Source organism: Protopterus annectens, chromosome 9.part0 (genome assembly GCF_019279795.1).
Source record: "Protopterus annectens isolate FY-2018-M chromosome 9.part0, PAN1.0, whole genome shotgun sequence".
NCBI lineage: Eukaryota > Metazoa > Chordata > Ceratodontiformes > Protopteridae > Protopterus > Protopterus annectens.
The window spans coordinates 453,102,969-453,120,862 of NC_056743.1; the positions used below are offsets into that span (position 1 = coordinate 453,102,969).

The window sequence follows — 17,894 nt, forward strand, 5'->3', positions numbered from 1 at the left end:
AAAAGTGCTTCATCATTACATCGAGCCAAAGATGGCTTTTTAAGTAGCCAATAAGAATCTCCTGTTTACACATTTGGAGGGTAAAATATTACTGTGTCTGTAGCTAATAAGATTTCACGTATTCTGGTTATTTGTCTAATAATATTTTAAATAGAATGAAAACAAGCACTTCCTGATAGCACTGAGTTTTGTATCCTTGAGTACATGAGATTAAATCTGTTAGCACATTTTTGTTGTTTAAATGTGATTCATTTTCCTTTTTGTTATTAATAATCAAACATAACCAGAATTACTTATGCACAATATCCTATCTGAGAAAATATTTCACTCTTTTTTTATTACTAATGAACAAACAAAACAGGATGAGTTATACTTATCATACAATTAGCTGTCCCATGAATGCACCAGAAACCTTATTTATTGTTATAGCTGTGATTATGTGTATTCCAATTCATAGTGAAGTTCTTCACTTTGTTTTTCATATGCTATCATAAATGATATATTATATTTTTGTGTGTGGAGCTGTATGTTATAGGTGAAAAACTATAAATGAATATTAATTAAATGCAACATGTCATATTTATTATGCTAACTTCCCTCCTCAGTGAGTATCATCAGGTTCGAAGTCAGCATTTGCCAAATAATTCGGCTGCTCAAATTAAAATATTGTCAAATCTGGTTGCTTTTTATGTGCAGTACCTGAGTTCCATGACAAACCTGCCTGCTGTGATGCTCTGTTCTTCCTTCTCTTGCAGGGCTGCCTTCTTACTAATCAACTACAAAAAGGGCATTTTAAGTCTCATTACTATGAAAAATAATCCATAAGCAGAACAAAGCACAGAGACATTGTGCCCAGCTCTCCTTTAGCTATAAATGGTTTTCAAATTTCTCTTTAGCAACAATGTATCAATGCTCAGCTGTACGCTTAAAGCTAACACTATTGTTATGGCAGTAAGTGTTGGCCAGCTTGTTAATTTTTTTTTCCTTTTGGCCTCAGCTCAGCATATCTTACTAATAGATTTGCTTTGCTACACGCTAGAATAACCATTCCACATAACAGATGCACACCTCCTGAACACGCTGGCACACTCCAGAAACATTCATTGTAATCTAGAGGGCACACACAAGCATGGATCTCATGAACAAGGCTACACTAGAATGCAAATTAAAATTAAAGTCTTTAACCAGGAACTTCAGGAAATGGAACTGAGAGTGAATGCATACCCCTGCATGACAAGGTTCATTCTCTACTAGTCAATGAAATGAATGCTGGCTTCATGATTTTTCACTGTTGTCCATAGGTTCTTTTCTTAGGAATGAATAGGAGTAAAAACAGTGACTTAGCAATTCTTAGCTAAGCAACAAATGTAGTGACACTGTAAAGGCATTCATACATCATGACAACATATGACACGTATAATGTTGTTCTAAAGACTTGCGTGCACATCTGTAGTCCAATTAAAGTATTTGCCATGTATTTCAATAGTTGTAACACAGCAACTTTTCATTTAAAATCAAACTCATTTCACATGTTTGTTGCACTTTCATTTTGTACATTCAAATTTTAATATAAGAACCCGGGCATTTTGAGAGAGTGAGAATAATTCTTTAAGTTCTATTTTTATGTCATGTGCTCAGTGGTGTAATGCATGTGAATGTGCATTAATCTTTTTATTCCGTACTGGGGTTCTTGGACACCTCATTTTAAGATGCATGCCAAAGTAAATAGTTTGATAATCGCAACTTGTGTGAATTTGACCACCTTCACTTTATTTAATTTAACCTGCTCCACTTTGCAGTGACAATCCTTACAATATCATTTGAGTGCTGCATTAGAAACTTAGCCTCGTCTATACATGGCTGACCTGGAATTATCATCCTTTTTAAGAGTATTTGAACTGAAGAAAGTACAGATAAGACAAACCTAATTTAGAACTATGACTTGGTGTAGGTGCACCTATTCTAGCTTGTAGTTTGGCCTAACTAGAAAGGTCCGTGAGAGATTTTTTTTTGCCGACTATCACTTGTCTTTCTTCTGTCTCTGTCTTCCTCCTCCTTTGATCCAAATGGTATTGGAAACAGAAGGGGAGGTTTGTATAGAAAATTGCTGTCTACGTTGTTGCTTCATATCAGCAGTCAAACTGGGTTGCTTTTCAACTCACTTACACTAAAAGTAGAGGTGGACATTAAAAACCAGTTACAATATGCAGACTATGTGCAGTTATACCCTTCTGCTGTGTTTGGACATTTGATTTTGCAATGTTTTCTGACTATTTGTTTTGTGGTTATGAGGCACTCCAGACACAGAGAGGTACAAAGTTTGTATGTGAAAATGTTCTAACAAATTCTATCATCTGTGGAATATTTTTCCACAGCTCACAGAAAATTAATCCGTGGTTAATGATCTTAAAATATCCAATGTGTAAATAATAGCTTCTTTTTTTTGCTTTTCAGACTGTTGTAATATTCATGAATGCAGTTTGTGTTCACCTGATACACATCAAATTCAGTTTTCAAAAAATATACATTTTTATGGTCATTTTAATTACTGACGTCATTTTTCTTTCAGAATGGGTTGAATGCGCTTCACCTAGCCTCAAAAGAAGGCCATGTTAAAATGGTCAGAGAGCTGATGGCAAATGGAATCAACCTGGAAACAACCACAAAGGTAAGAAAAAGAAGAATGAAGCCCTGAACAGACAGTAACGATGCGATTTATGTTGTGCCAATGTTTGCTTGCTTGTTTTCTAACAGTAAAAGTCTTCACTCTCCAGGACATCAGAGAAGCAGGAAAGGGGGAGTATGTACAACATGTTTATATCTCGGATAACTGATATGTTCTCTAGTTTGTTTCTGTGTGTGTGTGTCTGTGTAGATCAATGCATACATATACAAGTACACATATAAAGTTGACATTGATTTTGTCAAACTATTTTTGTTGAACTGAATAAAAGCCAGGTTGTATGATCAAACACCATCTGAATGCCCATACCAGCTTTTATTTTTGTGTGATACTTTCCCCCACTCTAGTACGATCTCAGAGTTGGTATATATAATTAGCAGGGGGAAGAATAAACATTTTTTTTTTTTTGGATAGGTTTGGTTTCAACCATTTGTGTTCAATAATTTGTAGTTTGAAGTTTTACTTGCTCACCCACACAACATACACTGTAGATATATATATATATATATATATATATATATAAAACAATCTATATATATGTTGTTGGTATCAAACAAAATAAAAGCCAGGTCTTGTGATTGAAAGTCAGCTTATTGCACAAACCAGCTTTTATTTCTGTGCGAGATCACTGCAGAGTGGGGATAAAGGAATTTGCTTGTTTTCCACTGTAATGTATTCTCAGAGTTGGTGCATATCATTAGCAGGGGGTGAGGTGGAAAAAGAAGAGGCATTTAGTCTTTTTATTTTTGATAGGTTGCTTTTCGAGCATTTGTTCTTGATGAGTTGTAGTTTGATATGTTGTTTGTTTGAAGAAGCAACATGCACCCATATACTGTATCTATATCTATCTAGCCATCTATCTCTATAGATACAAGTAGATATAGATATAAATAATATGCATTTCTCTCACTCAGTTTATATATAGCTCTCTCTCTGTATGTATAAATGTGTGTGTCTGTATCTATGTATACATATATACAGACATATATACATATATGTGTATACAGAATATAGAGACAGAGTGCATAGAGAAAGGAGAGCCACCAACATTTCCAGTCAGTTCACTATACCTTATTTCTTATATTAAATGTGTTTGTCCAGCAGCATTTAAAATATTACCATGTGATGAGTAAATGAGTGAGAGTTGTTCTCATAAGTACTCATGTCTGTCATGACTGCATCTGTTTGAAGAGGACCACCACTTATATGAGGAACAGCTTTTTTTTGCCAAACACTACTATAATACACTCTTTTGCATTTAGCTTGTTACTGTTTTCAGTACACCAGGGATGAGCATATTTCATCCCTTTCTAGAGCAGTTATTAGTGGATGAGCAGATAACAGCATTTAGCTTGCAGTCATGAGCAAACTTGGTCAAACATACATCAAGGATATTGGCTTGGAAGTTTGTAAAATAAATGCCCAACACTGATCCCACTCATGTTCCACTATTTACAATTTTACATTCATTAAGTGCCAGTAACTCTCTTTACTTACTGTCTATTGGACAGACAGTTTGCAATCCAGCTCTCCATGCAGGGTTTACATTACATTTGTCTAACTTTCCCATAATACCAATAAGCTTTGACTAGGTCACAATATGCAACTTGAAGAGTGACCACTGTCAACAGTCTCTGTAACCTTTTCTAAGAAATTTACTAGGTTTAGGAGGCAAGACCTGCTTTTCATGAAACCAAACTGAGTGAGTTCTAGATTATTTATGTTGTGTATGTCTGCATAAATGAATTCTGCTGTGATATGTTCCATAGCTTGTATATAAGGTTGTTGAAGCTGATGGTTCTATAATTACTAGGTTTGTAACACAGATAATATACATTTAACAACACTTAAGGGAGCTAGGGTTCTGAGTTTGTAACAACTTTTAATTCAATACACAGTCCCAATTAGTCAAGAACAAAACGATAAGCATCATTGACCTTACTGTAGTAAAACATTTTGTGTTACATGCTATACAAATGCTAGAGTACATGTCTTTGTTCTGTTCATATTCTAAGTCTGTTTGACTATCGCTGGAAAGTGTACAAAGATTTGCAAATAGAATTCCAGCCTATAAGAACTTCTATCACAGTGTTGACCACACGTCTTCAGCCTATAATCAGTTAGCTACAGGCAGTTGTGTTCGACTGTGCCTGGCATTTAGAGGTCTTCATGAAAAAGACTTTTTAGCATTAATGAAGCCTGACCTTCTTCAAACTAACACTATATCAAGGGGTAGATGGATTAGTTTTGAACTAGATCAGTGCTTCATAAAGATCAAAATTTATTTTACATTTAATGGTGAGTTTTTAGAAAAGACTGCATTTGGATTTAAGACACATTATGCATCTTTAAGAATCCATTGGACTCCATGATAAAGCATCTACTTTTCTGTCTGAACCCAAAGTCTGCTTTATGAATGGCAACTTAGGCTGACATGCAGTTTTTATTGAACTACTGAACTATTAAGTAAAGGTTTGTATAAATACTTTGATTGGTTGATGTTTGCTGTGTTTAACCATGTAGAATTTTTTTTCTTGGCACTTCATAATCTAAAAGGCACAGAGCTGAAATGTTAGTAATCTTTATAAAATAAAGATAATTTTGGTTTCAATGGACTTCTAGTGTATGTCTGGGAAGTCTCCTTATGTACTAATAAACCCAATCCAGTCATTTTAAAATTTAATTGTGAGAATGTTGTGAGGGCCTTTAGTAAAGTTAAAAAGAAAAAAAACAGATTTCTTCCACATACACGCACTCGCACACACACACACACATATATACATGTATATAAATATATATATATATATATATATATATATATATATATATATAGAGAGAGAGAGAGAGAGTAACAAAATCCAGTAGCACCACCAAAGAACGCTCCAGTACAGAAATTAGAAGAAAACAAAAAATTAGCGTAACACCATAGACATAAAACTGGAACTTTAATACAACAAAAACAAGAACAGGATAAGTGCTTTCAGCATGTGCCTTCCTCAGGTCCTGAAAACAATTCCTACACACAACTATTTAAGAACCAGCTAACCAATCTAGTTAAAAGGCAATTAAGCAATTAAAAAATGAGGCAATGAAACACAGCAACACTTACTCCCCATTTGCATAGTGTACTTGTAACAAAAACATGTTTTAAAATAACTTAGATCCTAGCTTAGAACAAAACTACATTTTTTAAAGACAATCAGCATAGAATATTAAAACTTATAGTAAATAAATAAAACACTGCTGTCATTACCATTACACAGCTTGTAAATCTGTTAAAAACTCAGACTTCGTAATGTTAACATAGCAGATTCACAACCATAATATTAAAGAAGCAACAGTCGCAGCCTGATATACAACAAACATATAACTATTATCATCGCATAGAAGTCTGATGAACACTCAGAATTTATATCATGAACAAAATAGACACAAAACACCCATTAATAGCAGAATACACTATAACTCCAAACTTAAAAGATGTCATGTTCACATCTCTGAAAGAAATGAAAGCTCTGAAAGAAATGAAAGCATGCATAAACACCTATTCTATAGAAAATGTACAGAAGGAATATTACAGAGCTGACATCTGTAACAAAGATGGATAGGAAGTAAAAAATAAAAATATATAATGAGCTTCCTTAATAGCAAAAAGTCAATCTTCGTTCCTTCAGGAACAGTTTAAGTGGAACAACACCATTAAGCCCTGGGAAACAATCAGCCCTTAAGTCCATTATCCATTTAGATTCTTCCATTTCTGTTTGATTTGTTACATCCCCCCCTCTCATAGTTGGACGAACCATTGCAAGGACCATAAATCTAAATGTATGGGTGGCATTATCTCGAATATGAGCATACAACGCATTCGTAACAACCTTAATGCATATATCAGATTGGTGCTTAAAAATTCTTTCTTTTAGCATCTTATTCATTTTGCCCACTTAGAAACATGGGCAAAAAGTACAGGTAGCAACATATACCACATTCTTACTATTACAGTTGGCATTTCCAAAAAACTGGTATGTCCTTCCTGTAACTGGATGTGTAAAAACATTACTGGTATTGATAACAGTACAGGCTTTACAACTGCCACATTTCTGTGTGCCAGAACGTGTATGTTCATTCCTTTTGGCTTTGCAGCTTTTATTGCAAAGCAACCTCTTTAGATTTTTCTTGTTCTTAAAACTAAAATGAAGTGTGGTCCCCGCTATTTCTTTCAGTATATTGTCTGATGTTAACACAGGCCAGTATTTTTTGATTATTCAACATGTTGTAGAATTATCACTACTGTAAGTAAGGCTGACCCTCATGGTACCCTGCCCTACATTAGGATGTATTCTATCGTCTTTCATCACTTCACTTGTCATTCCATTAATATACTGTTGAGAGTAGTAGGGTCTACCCTTATTCATTCTCAGATCTCTTGCATGATCTATTATTATTCCTTCTCTGGCTGGCCTATAACCACGATCCTTGAAACCTTGTAACAGTTTATTGCTTTCCATGAGAAAATTATCATCCTGAGTACAAAGCCTGGACACTCGAGTGACTTGGTTGTCAATCACATTGCAGAAAATATGTCTCGGGTGCATACTGGAAAAATGCACCATATGATTCCTCCACATAGGTTTCCGATACAGCATAGTATTTATCCATTCAATAGGATCCAATAGGATCTTGACATCCAGAAATTCAATATCTGTTCTGGACATTTTAACATCGAATTTTAGAAATGAGGTAGTCTGTGTTAAAAAATCCACAAAACTTTGGACTTCTTCCTCACTTCCAGCCCATAGAATCATAATGTTATCCACAAATCTATTATAGAGGAGCACATTCCCTTTCCATTGGAAGTTTACATTCAGTGCCCATAGCTCTTCCCACTGGGCCAACACGTGATTAGCATAGCTATTCGCGCAGGGGGTACCCATAGCTACTCCCCCACTTCTGCAAATAGTAGCTATCTCCATAAACAAATAAATTGTTCTCTAGCAACAGTTCCAATAGGCTGCAGACAACATAGGAGTCTAATTTCCTTTCTCTATCTCTGAATCAGCTTCAACACCATAAGGAATCGCTATAAACAAACTATGAACGTCCATAGTGACTAATAGCAAATGGGAGAAGTCATAGATGTTAGTAGTGGCTTCCTGTAAATGCTGTAGGAATTGTGCCGTATCTTTCACTATGTTCTTGAAATCACTCAATAGCTTTTTCAGCTCATTTTCCAAAAACACTGAAAGGGGTTCCATTGACCATCCTCGGCCTGCTAGTATGGGGCGCATGGGTGGTTTAGAGCTGTTTTTATGGATTTTTGGCAGTCCATTGAAGATAGGTATGACAGGATGTTCTACTACGAAAAATTCATATAGTTCCTTTGTTATACTCCTGTTCATAAGTATCTCATAAAATACATATTCTATCCTCCTTTTCATCTTGTCAACTTCTTTCTTCATAATTCTTATGTATGTTGCTCAATCACTGAGCATATCCAATATACTTTCATTATAATCATCCGTACTCATCAACACCACAGCTCCTCCTTTGTCAGCTGGTCTAATAGTTATATCCTCTCTAGTTTGTAGTCCTTTTAAAGCATCCAATTCTTCTTTGGTCAAGTTCTGATAGTGTTTACCTTTGCCATCTGTTCTAATTTTGGCTACTTCTTGCTCACATAAGCACATAAAAATCTCAACCGTAGGATGGCTTACTGGAACAAACGTGCTAAGCTTCCTAGGTGGTCTTTCAGAGACATGATCTGATCTAACATTGGACCCAAAAATATGTTTTATTGTCACATTACGTCCAAAACACTTTATATCAGTCACAAACTCATGCAGCGGTGAACGTAAAGCTGGTATAAAACTTAATCCTTTCTCAAGTAGAGTAACAAACTCTTTTTTCAGAATACTATTTGAGATATTAACAACTAAGGAATTCATCACAGAACTTTCCTTCTCTTCCTTTATCTGCTTGCAGGTCTGCCTACACGTGGCTCCTTCACATGTATTAAAAAAGGAAGTTGCAGATTCAGAGATGGCCGCCATTCTTTAGACACTGCATATCTACAGCTGTTCAAATATCCGGAACAAAATCTAACCCTGAGGATATACCACAAGTTTTCCTACATTAATTTTTGGCTAAAATTAAACCACTACAGTTAAATATCGCTTGAGAGGTGAAGGAACTTGAGGGAATTAAACAAATTAACAGGATTAGAACTGATTGACTGACTGACTCTGAACAGAGTACTAAACAAAGGAACTGTCTGATCAGCAAACTTGGCTTATTTACTATTCAGTTATAGTAAAGTCCTGCTTCGCTTTACAATGTCAAAAGAAGACAAAAGTATGGAAACAACAACAACAAAAACCAAATTATCAGAACTTCAATCACCAGAAAAAGATTTAACTTCAAAAAGGCAGAAGATTACAAAACAGCAGGAACTTCTAAAATCTGGAATGAAAAATAAACCGGATCAACTGGCCAATATGGAAGATATTAAAACTGCTCTGTTACCCATCCAAGAAGCTTTGAAAGAGCTATCTAACCAGGTACAATCTTTTGGTACTACATGCAGTCAAATTCTCGAAAGGATGGATAAAAGAGAAGCTAGAATATCTGAGAATGAAGACAGAATAACACTGCTTGCTAAAAAAACAGACATTCATGACCTAGATATTCAGTCTATGCAAAATAAAATTCTGGATTTGGAGGCACGATCCAGGAGGAATAATATAATTATTAGAGGAATACCAGAATCTATTCAATACAATGATTTAATTTCAACTATTACACAAATACTTGAAATGTTGTTCAATGACTCTGATATGGCTAAACAAATAGTTATAGAGAGAGCTCATAGAGCTCTCAGAGAAGCACAAGCCTCAAACATACCTAGACCAGTATGCGTCAAAATACTCAACTACCAAGACGTAAACAAAATAATACTAACTGTAAAAAAAAACGGAGGTTATATTATGTGGCACAATAATAAAGTTTCCATGGCTCAGGATTTACCATTACAAATAAGGCAAGCTAGACAAGCACTATCTGCATACTGCAAGTTTCTCATCGAAAAGAATATTAAATTTCAAATGAAATACCTTAACACATTAATTTTTACAGTCGATGGTTCCAAATATTCCATATCTACAAAATAAGAAGCAAAAGTTACCTTTCTGAAGATTTTTAAGTCTCTTCCTGCTTCAGAAGCTTGATTTGGCCATCCAGTCCATTTGCAGCAACATGGATGCTGGGATTCTCCTGTTGCTATGTCTCGAGGCTTATAAATCCTGTGTTTGCTTTTTTTTTGTGCACCAGGCCTCTTGGAAAGTGGTTATCTAGTTTTTTTTTTTACAGCTCCTGATCGTCTGCGAAGATCTTCCGAGATTTTATGGCTTTCACGAACTGAGCTCCTTCACGAATCAACAGGAAGTCCTTCGGGTGCTGCTGAGGGTCCGTTTTCGAAGTGGCGCATCCGGAAGTCCTTCCGCTTAATGGTTCCCCCGTCGCGAAGTCGAGGACAAGCTTACAAGCTCAGAAAGCAGGAATTTCTTTTTTGAAGAAGGGAAAAGTTAATTAGACTGCACTACTAACATTTGTGGACATTTAAAGTATGTAAAATGTATTTAGTTATCCAAAGGAAACTTTGAATTCATTCAGGTATGAAAACAATTTAGTTAATGCTGTAGCAGCTTAAAATGTGTTAATTAACTGATTGTTTAGAGGAAATACAGCTTTACCACAATTATAATATCTGATAATAGATTAGATGTTGGTAGCATTCAGTTTTTTTTTTTTTTTTTTTTTCTTTTTTCTCTTTTCCCTCAGGTATATTATGCTGAATGTTGATGCTGCTGATAAGCTTGCATAATATTTCATTGTTGCTATGTTCTAATATTGCAAATGGCTAGATAATGAGGTTGTTTAGTGATGGGGTACTTAGTAGGTAAAGAGACCGTAAGATATTCCACTGTTGGTTCTCCAGGAATGTGAAGGATGCTTGGGTTATATATTAACATTTGGTTCCGACTATTTTGAGGGTTTTGTTATTTAGTCATTATCTTATAAGTTTAATCATATTAGTCATTAAAGTGAAGTTTGAGCTCTAGTTTCATTCACCTTACTTGCTGACATTAAAATCCTAGATAATTTGGGCTTTACAAATAAAGTCAGATCCAAATATAATACTCAAGTGTTAAGTATTTACTTTCTCTGTAGTTTTTCTCTCAATTGATAGTACATATGGTGAATTATCTTTAATTTAATAATTCTACTGTTTAACATGGGTTAGTGTCTCATATTTGATTACTCTAGGTTTAAATGTGGTTGTTAGATAACTTAATGAGACGCAACCAATTAGTATAAGTAAATAAACATTTGAGATTTATTAGTGAGGAATGATAGTAACTATATGTGCAGTTAAGACCATTTACTTGATATGTTTAACTAAACAGTTTGTTCAAGAGCTGTAGATATTTATCAGTGTTTATTAGGGAATGTTTTGGTTAGGCTTTGTAGAGTTAGATGTAGCTTTTATAGGTTTTTTGCATGCTTTTGATGTTATATTTTGTAAGGTAAAGAATAGATATTTAGTAAGGTTATTTACCCGTAAAATTCTTAACATTGTAAGAAACCTATGTATGTCCTGGTTCAGGGGAATAGTGGATAGGCACTGGTATGGGATTTCAAGATTACTTCCAGACAATATATATTGTGCTAGTATATTTGAATTTAGTACAGTTTCTCAATTTTAAAGTATACTTAAACGAATTAAAGATCTTAGTATGTGGATAATAGATTCATGGAATACTAAAGGGCTCCAGAACTTGAAAAAAAGGAAATTATTTCTTCATTTATTTCTCCAGTCAAAGGCATATTTTATTTTACTACAAGAAACCCATTTGACCAATGACCAATGGGCTGTTATTAAGGATAAGAAATGGATTAGAGAGGTCGTAGCTTCAGAAGGGACAACTAATAGTGCAGGAGTTGCTATTATTATTAAAAATCAGTATCAAGAGAAAATTCTAGATTCTAAAATAGACAAAGAGGGAAGATGGTGTTATGTGATTCTTTCATCTACCCTTTATGATAAACCTGTCTTACTTCTTAATATATATGCCCCGTGTACCAATCAACAACTTTTTATAGCATCACTTTATTTTATCCTTAATCAATATAATAATTGTTATATAATAATAGGAGGTGATTGGAACACGTATCAAGATCCCAAATTGGATAAATCAAGTTCACACAGGTCTTTTAATAATCAAGCAGTAATATCATTAAAGGAACTTAAAGCAGATTTTAAATTATATGACCCTTTTAAATATACAAACAATCAAATAAATACAAATAACTTTACATTTTATTCAAGTTGTCACAAAATGTGGTCTAGGATCGATTTTTTCTTGATTTCAGATGTACTAATTAATTTAGATCCCTGTGTATCTATACAAGCTCGACACTTATCAGATCATTCTAGAATCACATTAACTTTTAACAAAGACATTAGAAATAGTATATGTCATAGAGGTTATAATTGGTCTCTAAATCCGAATTTATTAAATAAAGAAGATATAATCCATGAAATTCAAGAGACCTTTAGTCTTCTACTAGTTAACTTTTCCAAACAGCGACATCCACCTGATATAGAATGGGTGACAACCAAAGCACAAATAAGAGGAATCTTTCTTCAAAAAGCTACTTATTATAAGAAAATACAAACTAGAGACATACAAGAACTGGAATCTAAAATTAAGCTATTAGATCAGGATTTAATTGGGAATTATAACAAACAAACTGAAACAGAATTATTAAAATGTCAAAAGGATCTTTTTTTGCTACAGAATAGTAGATTGTCGTTTCATGAACATAAAATACTGGTAAAATATGCTAATCCTATTCAGACCCCATCAAAAGCACTAGCTCGTATCATTAATCAATCGAAAATACCTTCTCAAATTCCTGAAATACAGTTTAATAATAAAAGACATACTAATACTGAAGATATTATGAATACCTTTGAATTAATATTCTCTCAAATGTATGGCGAGCATCAGGGATTATTTACAAATAAGATTAATAACGATTTTCTGCAGAAGATTATCTTTCCGAAAATTGGTGATGAATCTCATGTGGGTTTAATTAAACCAATTTCTTCTGAGGAGATAATAGATACAATTAATAAATTGAAACCTCATAAAGCTCCAGGACCGGATGGTCTTACTGCAGAGTTTTACAAAACTTTTTGTGATATGTTAGGTAAAATACTTCCACATATATTTAATTATATAATCAACAATAAAATTAATGATCCACACTTTAATGCTTCGAAAACAATTCTTATACCTAAAGAAAATGCAGATCTTCAAAACCCGGATAACTATAGGCCTATTTCACTTTTAAATATAGACATGAAAATTATGACATCTATTTTAGCTAATAGATTGAAGAAGGTAATAAATTTAATAATATCTAATGAACAAGCTGGCTTTATAAACGGCAGACAAACTACTGATAATACGTTATCACTTCATACACTTATTTCTTATGCCAGTCATAGAAATCTTAATGTTTACGCACTCATAATTGATGCACAAAAAGCTTTCGCTAGAGTTAATTTAAAATTTTTGTTTGATATTTTGCCATACTTCAATATACCCCAAGACTTTATTTTAACATTAAAAAAACTATATAATAATCCTTATACAACTTTATACATCAATAAAAACTTTTCTAAAAGAATACAAATTAAGAATGGAACCCGTCAAGGCTGTCCGTTATCTCCTATATTATTCAATTTATACTTAGAACCATTATTTTTACATATTAAGCAAAATACATATTATACTGCCCCAATAATATATGGTATTAAAATGTCCATGGCTGCTTTTGCTGATGACCTTAATATTTACTGTACGACGCCTGTTTCAGATACCAAGAAAATACTAAAAGCAGTGGAAGAATTTTCAGAAATATCTAATTACAAAATAAATTAAAAAAAAACAATTTATTTCCTTTAAAAACGGCTAAACCCTTTTCGCTTTTACCATTGGTAGGTCAGTTAAAATCCGAAGAAAAAATAAAATATGTGGGTATTGTTTTTTCCACAGATAATAGAGATTTCTATGTGAATAATGTTAAGCTGATTTGGGATCATATATTGTCTGATTTAAAAAGATGGAATAATCTGAAATTACCAACAATGGCAAAGGTTTCAATCATTAAAATGAATATACTCCCCAGAATATTATATATTTTTCAAGCTACTCAAGTCTCAGTTTCTAAGAAATTCTTTAAACAAATTCATACGGAATTAGCTAGATTTGTATGGGAGCCTAGGAAAACTAGAATATCTTATGACAAATTGATGACTCCGAAAAATAAGGGAGGTTTAGACTTACCTAATTTTGAATTATATTATTTAATAATAAACTCTAATGGAATTTTAAGAGTGGTTAATTTTGACATATCCAGTAGTAAATGGTCACCTAAGTGGTTGGTTCTGAATTATAAACATGCTGTTAGGTTGGGTATTAACTCTAAGGCATTACCCTTTTTAAATAAAGATACCTTTAAATTGTATGCTTTGATGGAGCATATTAGATTATATATAATATCGTTACAAAACCTGTTTAAATCATTAAATCTCTTGCAATATATGATGACTTTCCAACCCTTTCACAAGAATCCAAATTTGAAAATCGGTAATCAATTGATAGATCTTAAAAAATTTCCACTTATAGTTGATTTAACCGTACTTGATCTATATCCTTATCTTGGTATCTCAATACATGACACGTTAAAAGAGATGAGCCTTCCTAACTCTTATTTAATTATAATGAGACAATTAAAGGATCTTTCCATAAGTTATTTTAGTAATTTCAAAATTAAGGAAGAAGATTTAACTAATTGTTCAAATCTATGCCAAACTCTTATGCAGGACTCTAAATATATAACGTCTTCATATAATCTGGTAAAAGACGTGAAATATAAAAATCAAATACTCTTATCAAAATACTGGAAGGATAAAATATTACTGATTGATGATAATAAAATATTAAAAGCAATTAACCTAACCTTAAAATCAGTATCTCTTTAAATGTTATTATTTACTCAGCTGATGATATTTAACAATGCTTATTACACTTGTCTCAGTCTGCATAAATTCAACTCAAAAAATTCACCTAAATGTCCATATTGTATTGATCAAACGGCTGACCTTTTACACATGTTCTGGAGCTGTAAATGTATATTTAAACTTTGGAACTCTTTAAAAATTTAATTACAAAAAATGGGTTATCAACATTCCACACTTTCCTGGGAGTTTATGATTCTTCATATCCCTCCGAACAACTTGGGCAGATCCCAAATGATCACACTTATAAATATTTTCTTGTTAATGAAGCTTTATATAGCTACAAATTGGTTGAATCCATCTCAGACTTCATGGGAAAACTTTAAAAGTGTAGTGATAAAACATATTTTAGCACATAAATTATTAATCAAAGATCATAAGAAAAATATAAATAATCCGAAAATATGGGAGCAAATCTTTAATATTGTGTTGGTTTAATGTTCTAAATCCAGTTATCCCCTGGAAGTACATACTTAATTTGGAAGTCAGTATTGATAAGGCTGTATATTGATACTAGATCTTTTAATACTGTTTTTCAGAATTTTATTTAAATGTATAATAATCTCATTTAACTGTTGGAAGCATTCATGTATATAATGTATATATATTGTAGTATTTTATTAACAATTGGAAAAATAAAGATTTATTATTGAAAAAAAAAGGAAGTTGCTGTTCAATAGGCAGATGTATCGATCTTTTGCTGGGTACAGCTCCTGCTTTTTTAGTGGGCATAGAGGATGATTCATTTGTACAAGTAGAATTAGGAGCATTTGTTGTATTGTTAACTTGCTGCATGGGAACCTCAAGGGTTCCTTCAGTCAAACATTCTATATCATCATTTTGAGGACACACACTCCCATTTGCTACATTTATATCAGTATGGGCTCCATTCATTTGATGAACTTCAGCTCTAACGGCCACTTCATGGCGCATTTCATCTCGCCTCTTATGCATCTGGTTGGCTGCAGTGACTTCATTCTCACTCCTCTTGTCACCCTGCCTAGGGGCTGTAGGCCATTCAAAAAGGTGGCCTTGTTTAATATCATTATAATCCCTTACTAACTTCTGTCTCTTCTGTTCCTTCAATTTCACTTCATAGGCTGCTAGTCTGTCTTGCAAGTTCTCCAACCTATGCAAATTAGCTTCAGACAAATCCGCAGATTCTAGCTCCTTTTGTTTACTTTCAGTGACTTTATTAATCTCTTCTTCTTGTGGCCTAAAGAAGTAAATAGCTTCATGTAGCTGAAGCTAGTGTGGATGTTAATCTCCTGCCATTTAGCTAACAATTCCGGGTAGGTATTTCCGTAGCTAGGCATACACTTAGTCCACGGGGAATCAGCTGGTGATGAAGGCACGCCTCCATGTGGAAGCGTTGCCATTGCAAACACTTTAAGCGATAGGCTGCATTCTCCACTGTTTTGAATATTTCCTCAAAACCTAAGTTATTAGTTGAATCATCGGGTATCAATAACTTCGTACTGTCCAAATTAAGCTTCAGAAGAGGGTTAACGTTGCTTGTAGTTATATCAGTCACTACCCTCTTAGTGACTGGATCAGCAGAATACTGGTCGCTGGATAAATCCATTGTTCAGTCTGTGTGCTGTGTTACAGATAAAAACAAAAAATCACAGCAAGAGGTTCTCCCGTTCGATTCTCGGCTGAAGCGCCTTCTGTGTGGAGTCTGCATGTCCTCCCCGTGGTCGAGTAACATATAAAGACATGCAGGTATGTGCGTGCATGAATGGGTGTGTCTTCTTTGAAGGTTGGGCATTGAGCTAGCAACTTGGCACCATAAAAATCCACTGCCAGTCATTAGCGGACTGGAGTTCTGCTGTGGTGCACCTTAACCGGGAAAAGCCAAAAGACATTACTTTAGGGATCTTTTGATTTATGAACTTGTAGTATGTTAACCACTCACTGTGCCATTTACCTTGGCGCTGAATGCCACGATTCATTTACCAGTATAAACCACAGCCTTAAAATTATAGTTTCCTGTGGGTCAACGTCTGATATGACTATGAAAATATTTGGCTATATCAAATGTTGAAATATTGGTGTGACTTATTTTTTTTTTATAGTCAGATACATAAAACTCCATAATTTCCTCAACAGATGACTAAGAATTGTGACAAAGTTCAATTTACATACATTTTAATATCATTAACACCTTATTTTACTACTTTGATTCATTTACATGTCATTATGCAGCTATTTACAAATGTTTTCTGTTATGCAATTGGGCTCACCACATTGGAGTGTCATGGTGCCATTAGGAATTGGTATTAGTTTCCACCTGGCTTTACAGGATCGATTCTGGCACAAATACACAGTGTATGCTGCACAACCTGTGTAGAAATGCTGACCTGTCTCTTCTGTGCATAATGGAGTGTTCACAGCGTCTGACGAGTCCTAGTTGGAGTAGTCTTTTATGACATTTGACTTAAGTAATTCTTTAATTTCAAATTTTTTGGCAACTTTGGACACATTAGTTCTGGCTTTCAGTTAATGGTGTTTATGTGCACATATTGTCAACCTGTTCTTATTCTATACCAAATTTCAAGTATCTCAGATTTATTGGTTTGTTTGCTTGTTTATTTTTACTTTTGCTAATCTAATGGCTCACTTCTTCTTCTTCTTCTTCTTCTTTCGGCTTTTTCCCGGTTAGGGGTCGCCACAGCGGATCACCTTGTCCGCACATTGAATGGCAGTGGAGTTTTACGGTGTCGAGTTACCAGCCCGGCACCCAACCTTCCACAGAAGGCACACTCACACGCACACCTAGGGCCAATTTAGAGTGTCCAATCCACCTGCAGCATGTCTTTGGGATGTGGGAGGAAACCGGAGCACCCGGAGGAAACCCACGCGACCACAGGGAGGACATGCAGACTCCACACAGAAGGCACCCCAGTCGAGGATCGAACCGGAGAACCTCTTGCTGTGAGGCAGCAATGCTAACCACTGCACCACCGTGGCCGCCCTAATCTAATGGCTCACTATGTCTGGCCTATTCTCACTGATGTCCAGGGAGAAAAGTTTTAAAATAAATAACAAACCAGACCTGAAAAA

General features: G+C 34.3%; 1 protein-coding gene across 3 annotated transcripts in view; it reads left to right on the forward strand.

Moving 5' to 3' along the window:
* Positions 1-17,894, forward strand: part of ANK1 (ankyrin 1) — a 1,899,552-nt gene that overhangs the window by 578,552 nt on the left and 1,303,106 nt on the right. For all 3 annotated transcript variants that reach the window (XM_044082993.1, XM_044082990.1, XM_044082992.1), the window contains exon 3: positions 2,570-2,668. In XM_044082993.1, coding sequence (XP_043938928.1) covers positions 2,570-2,668 — 99 coding nt within the window. The remainder of the gene's footprint in view (positions 1-2,569; positions 2,669-17,894) is intronic.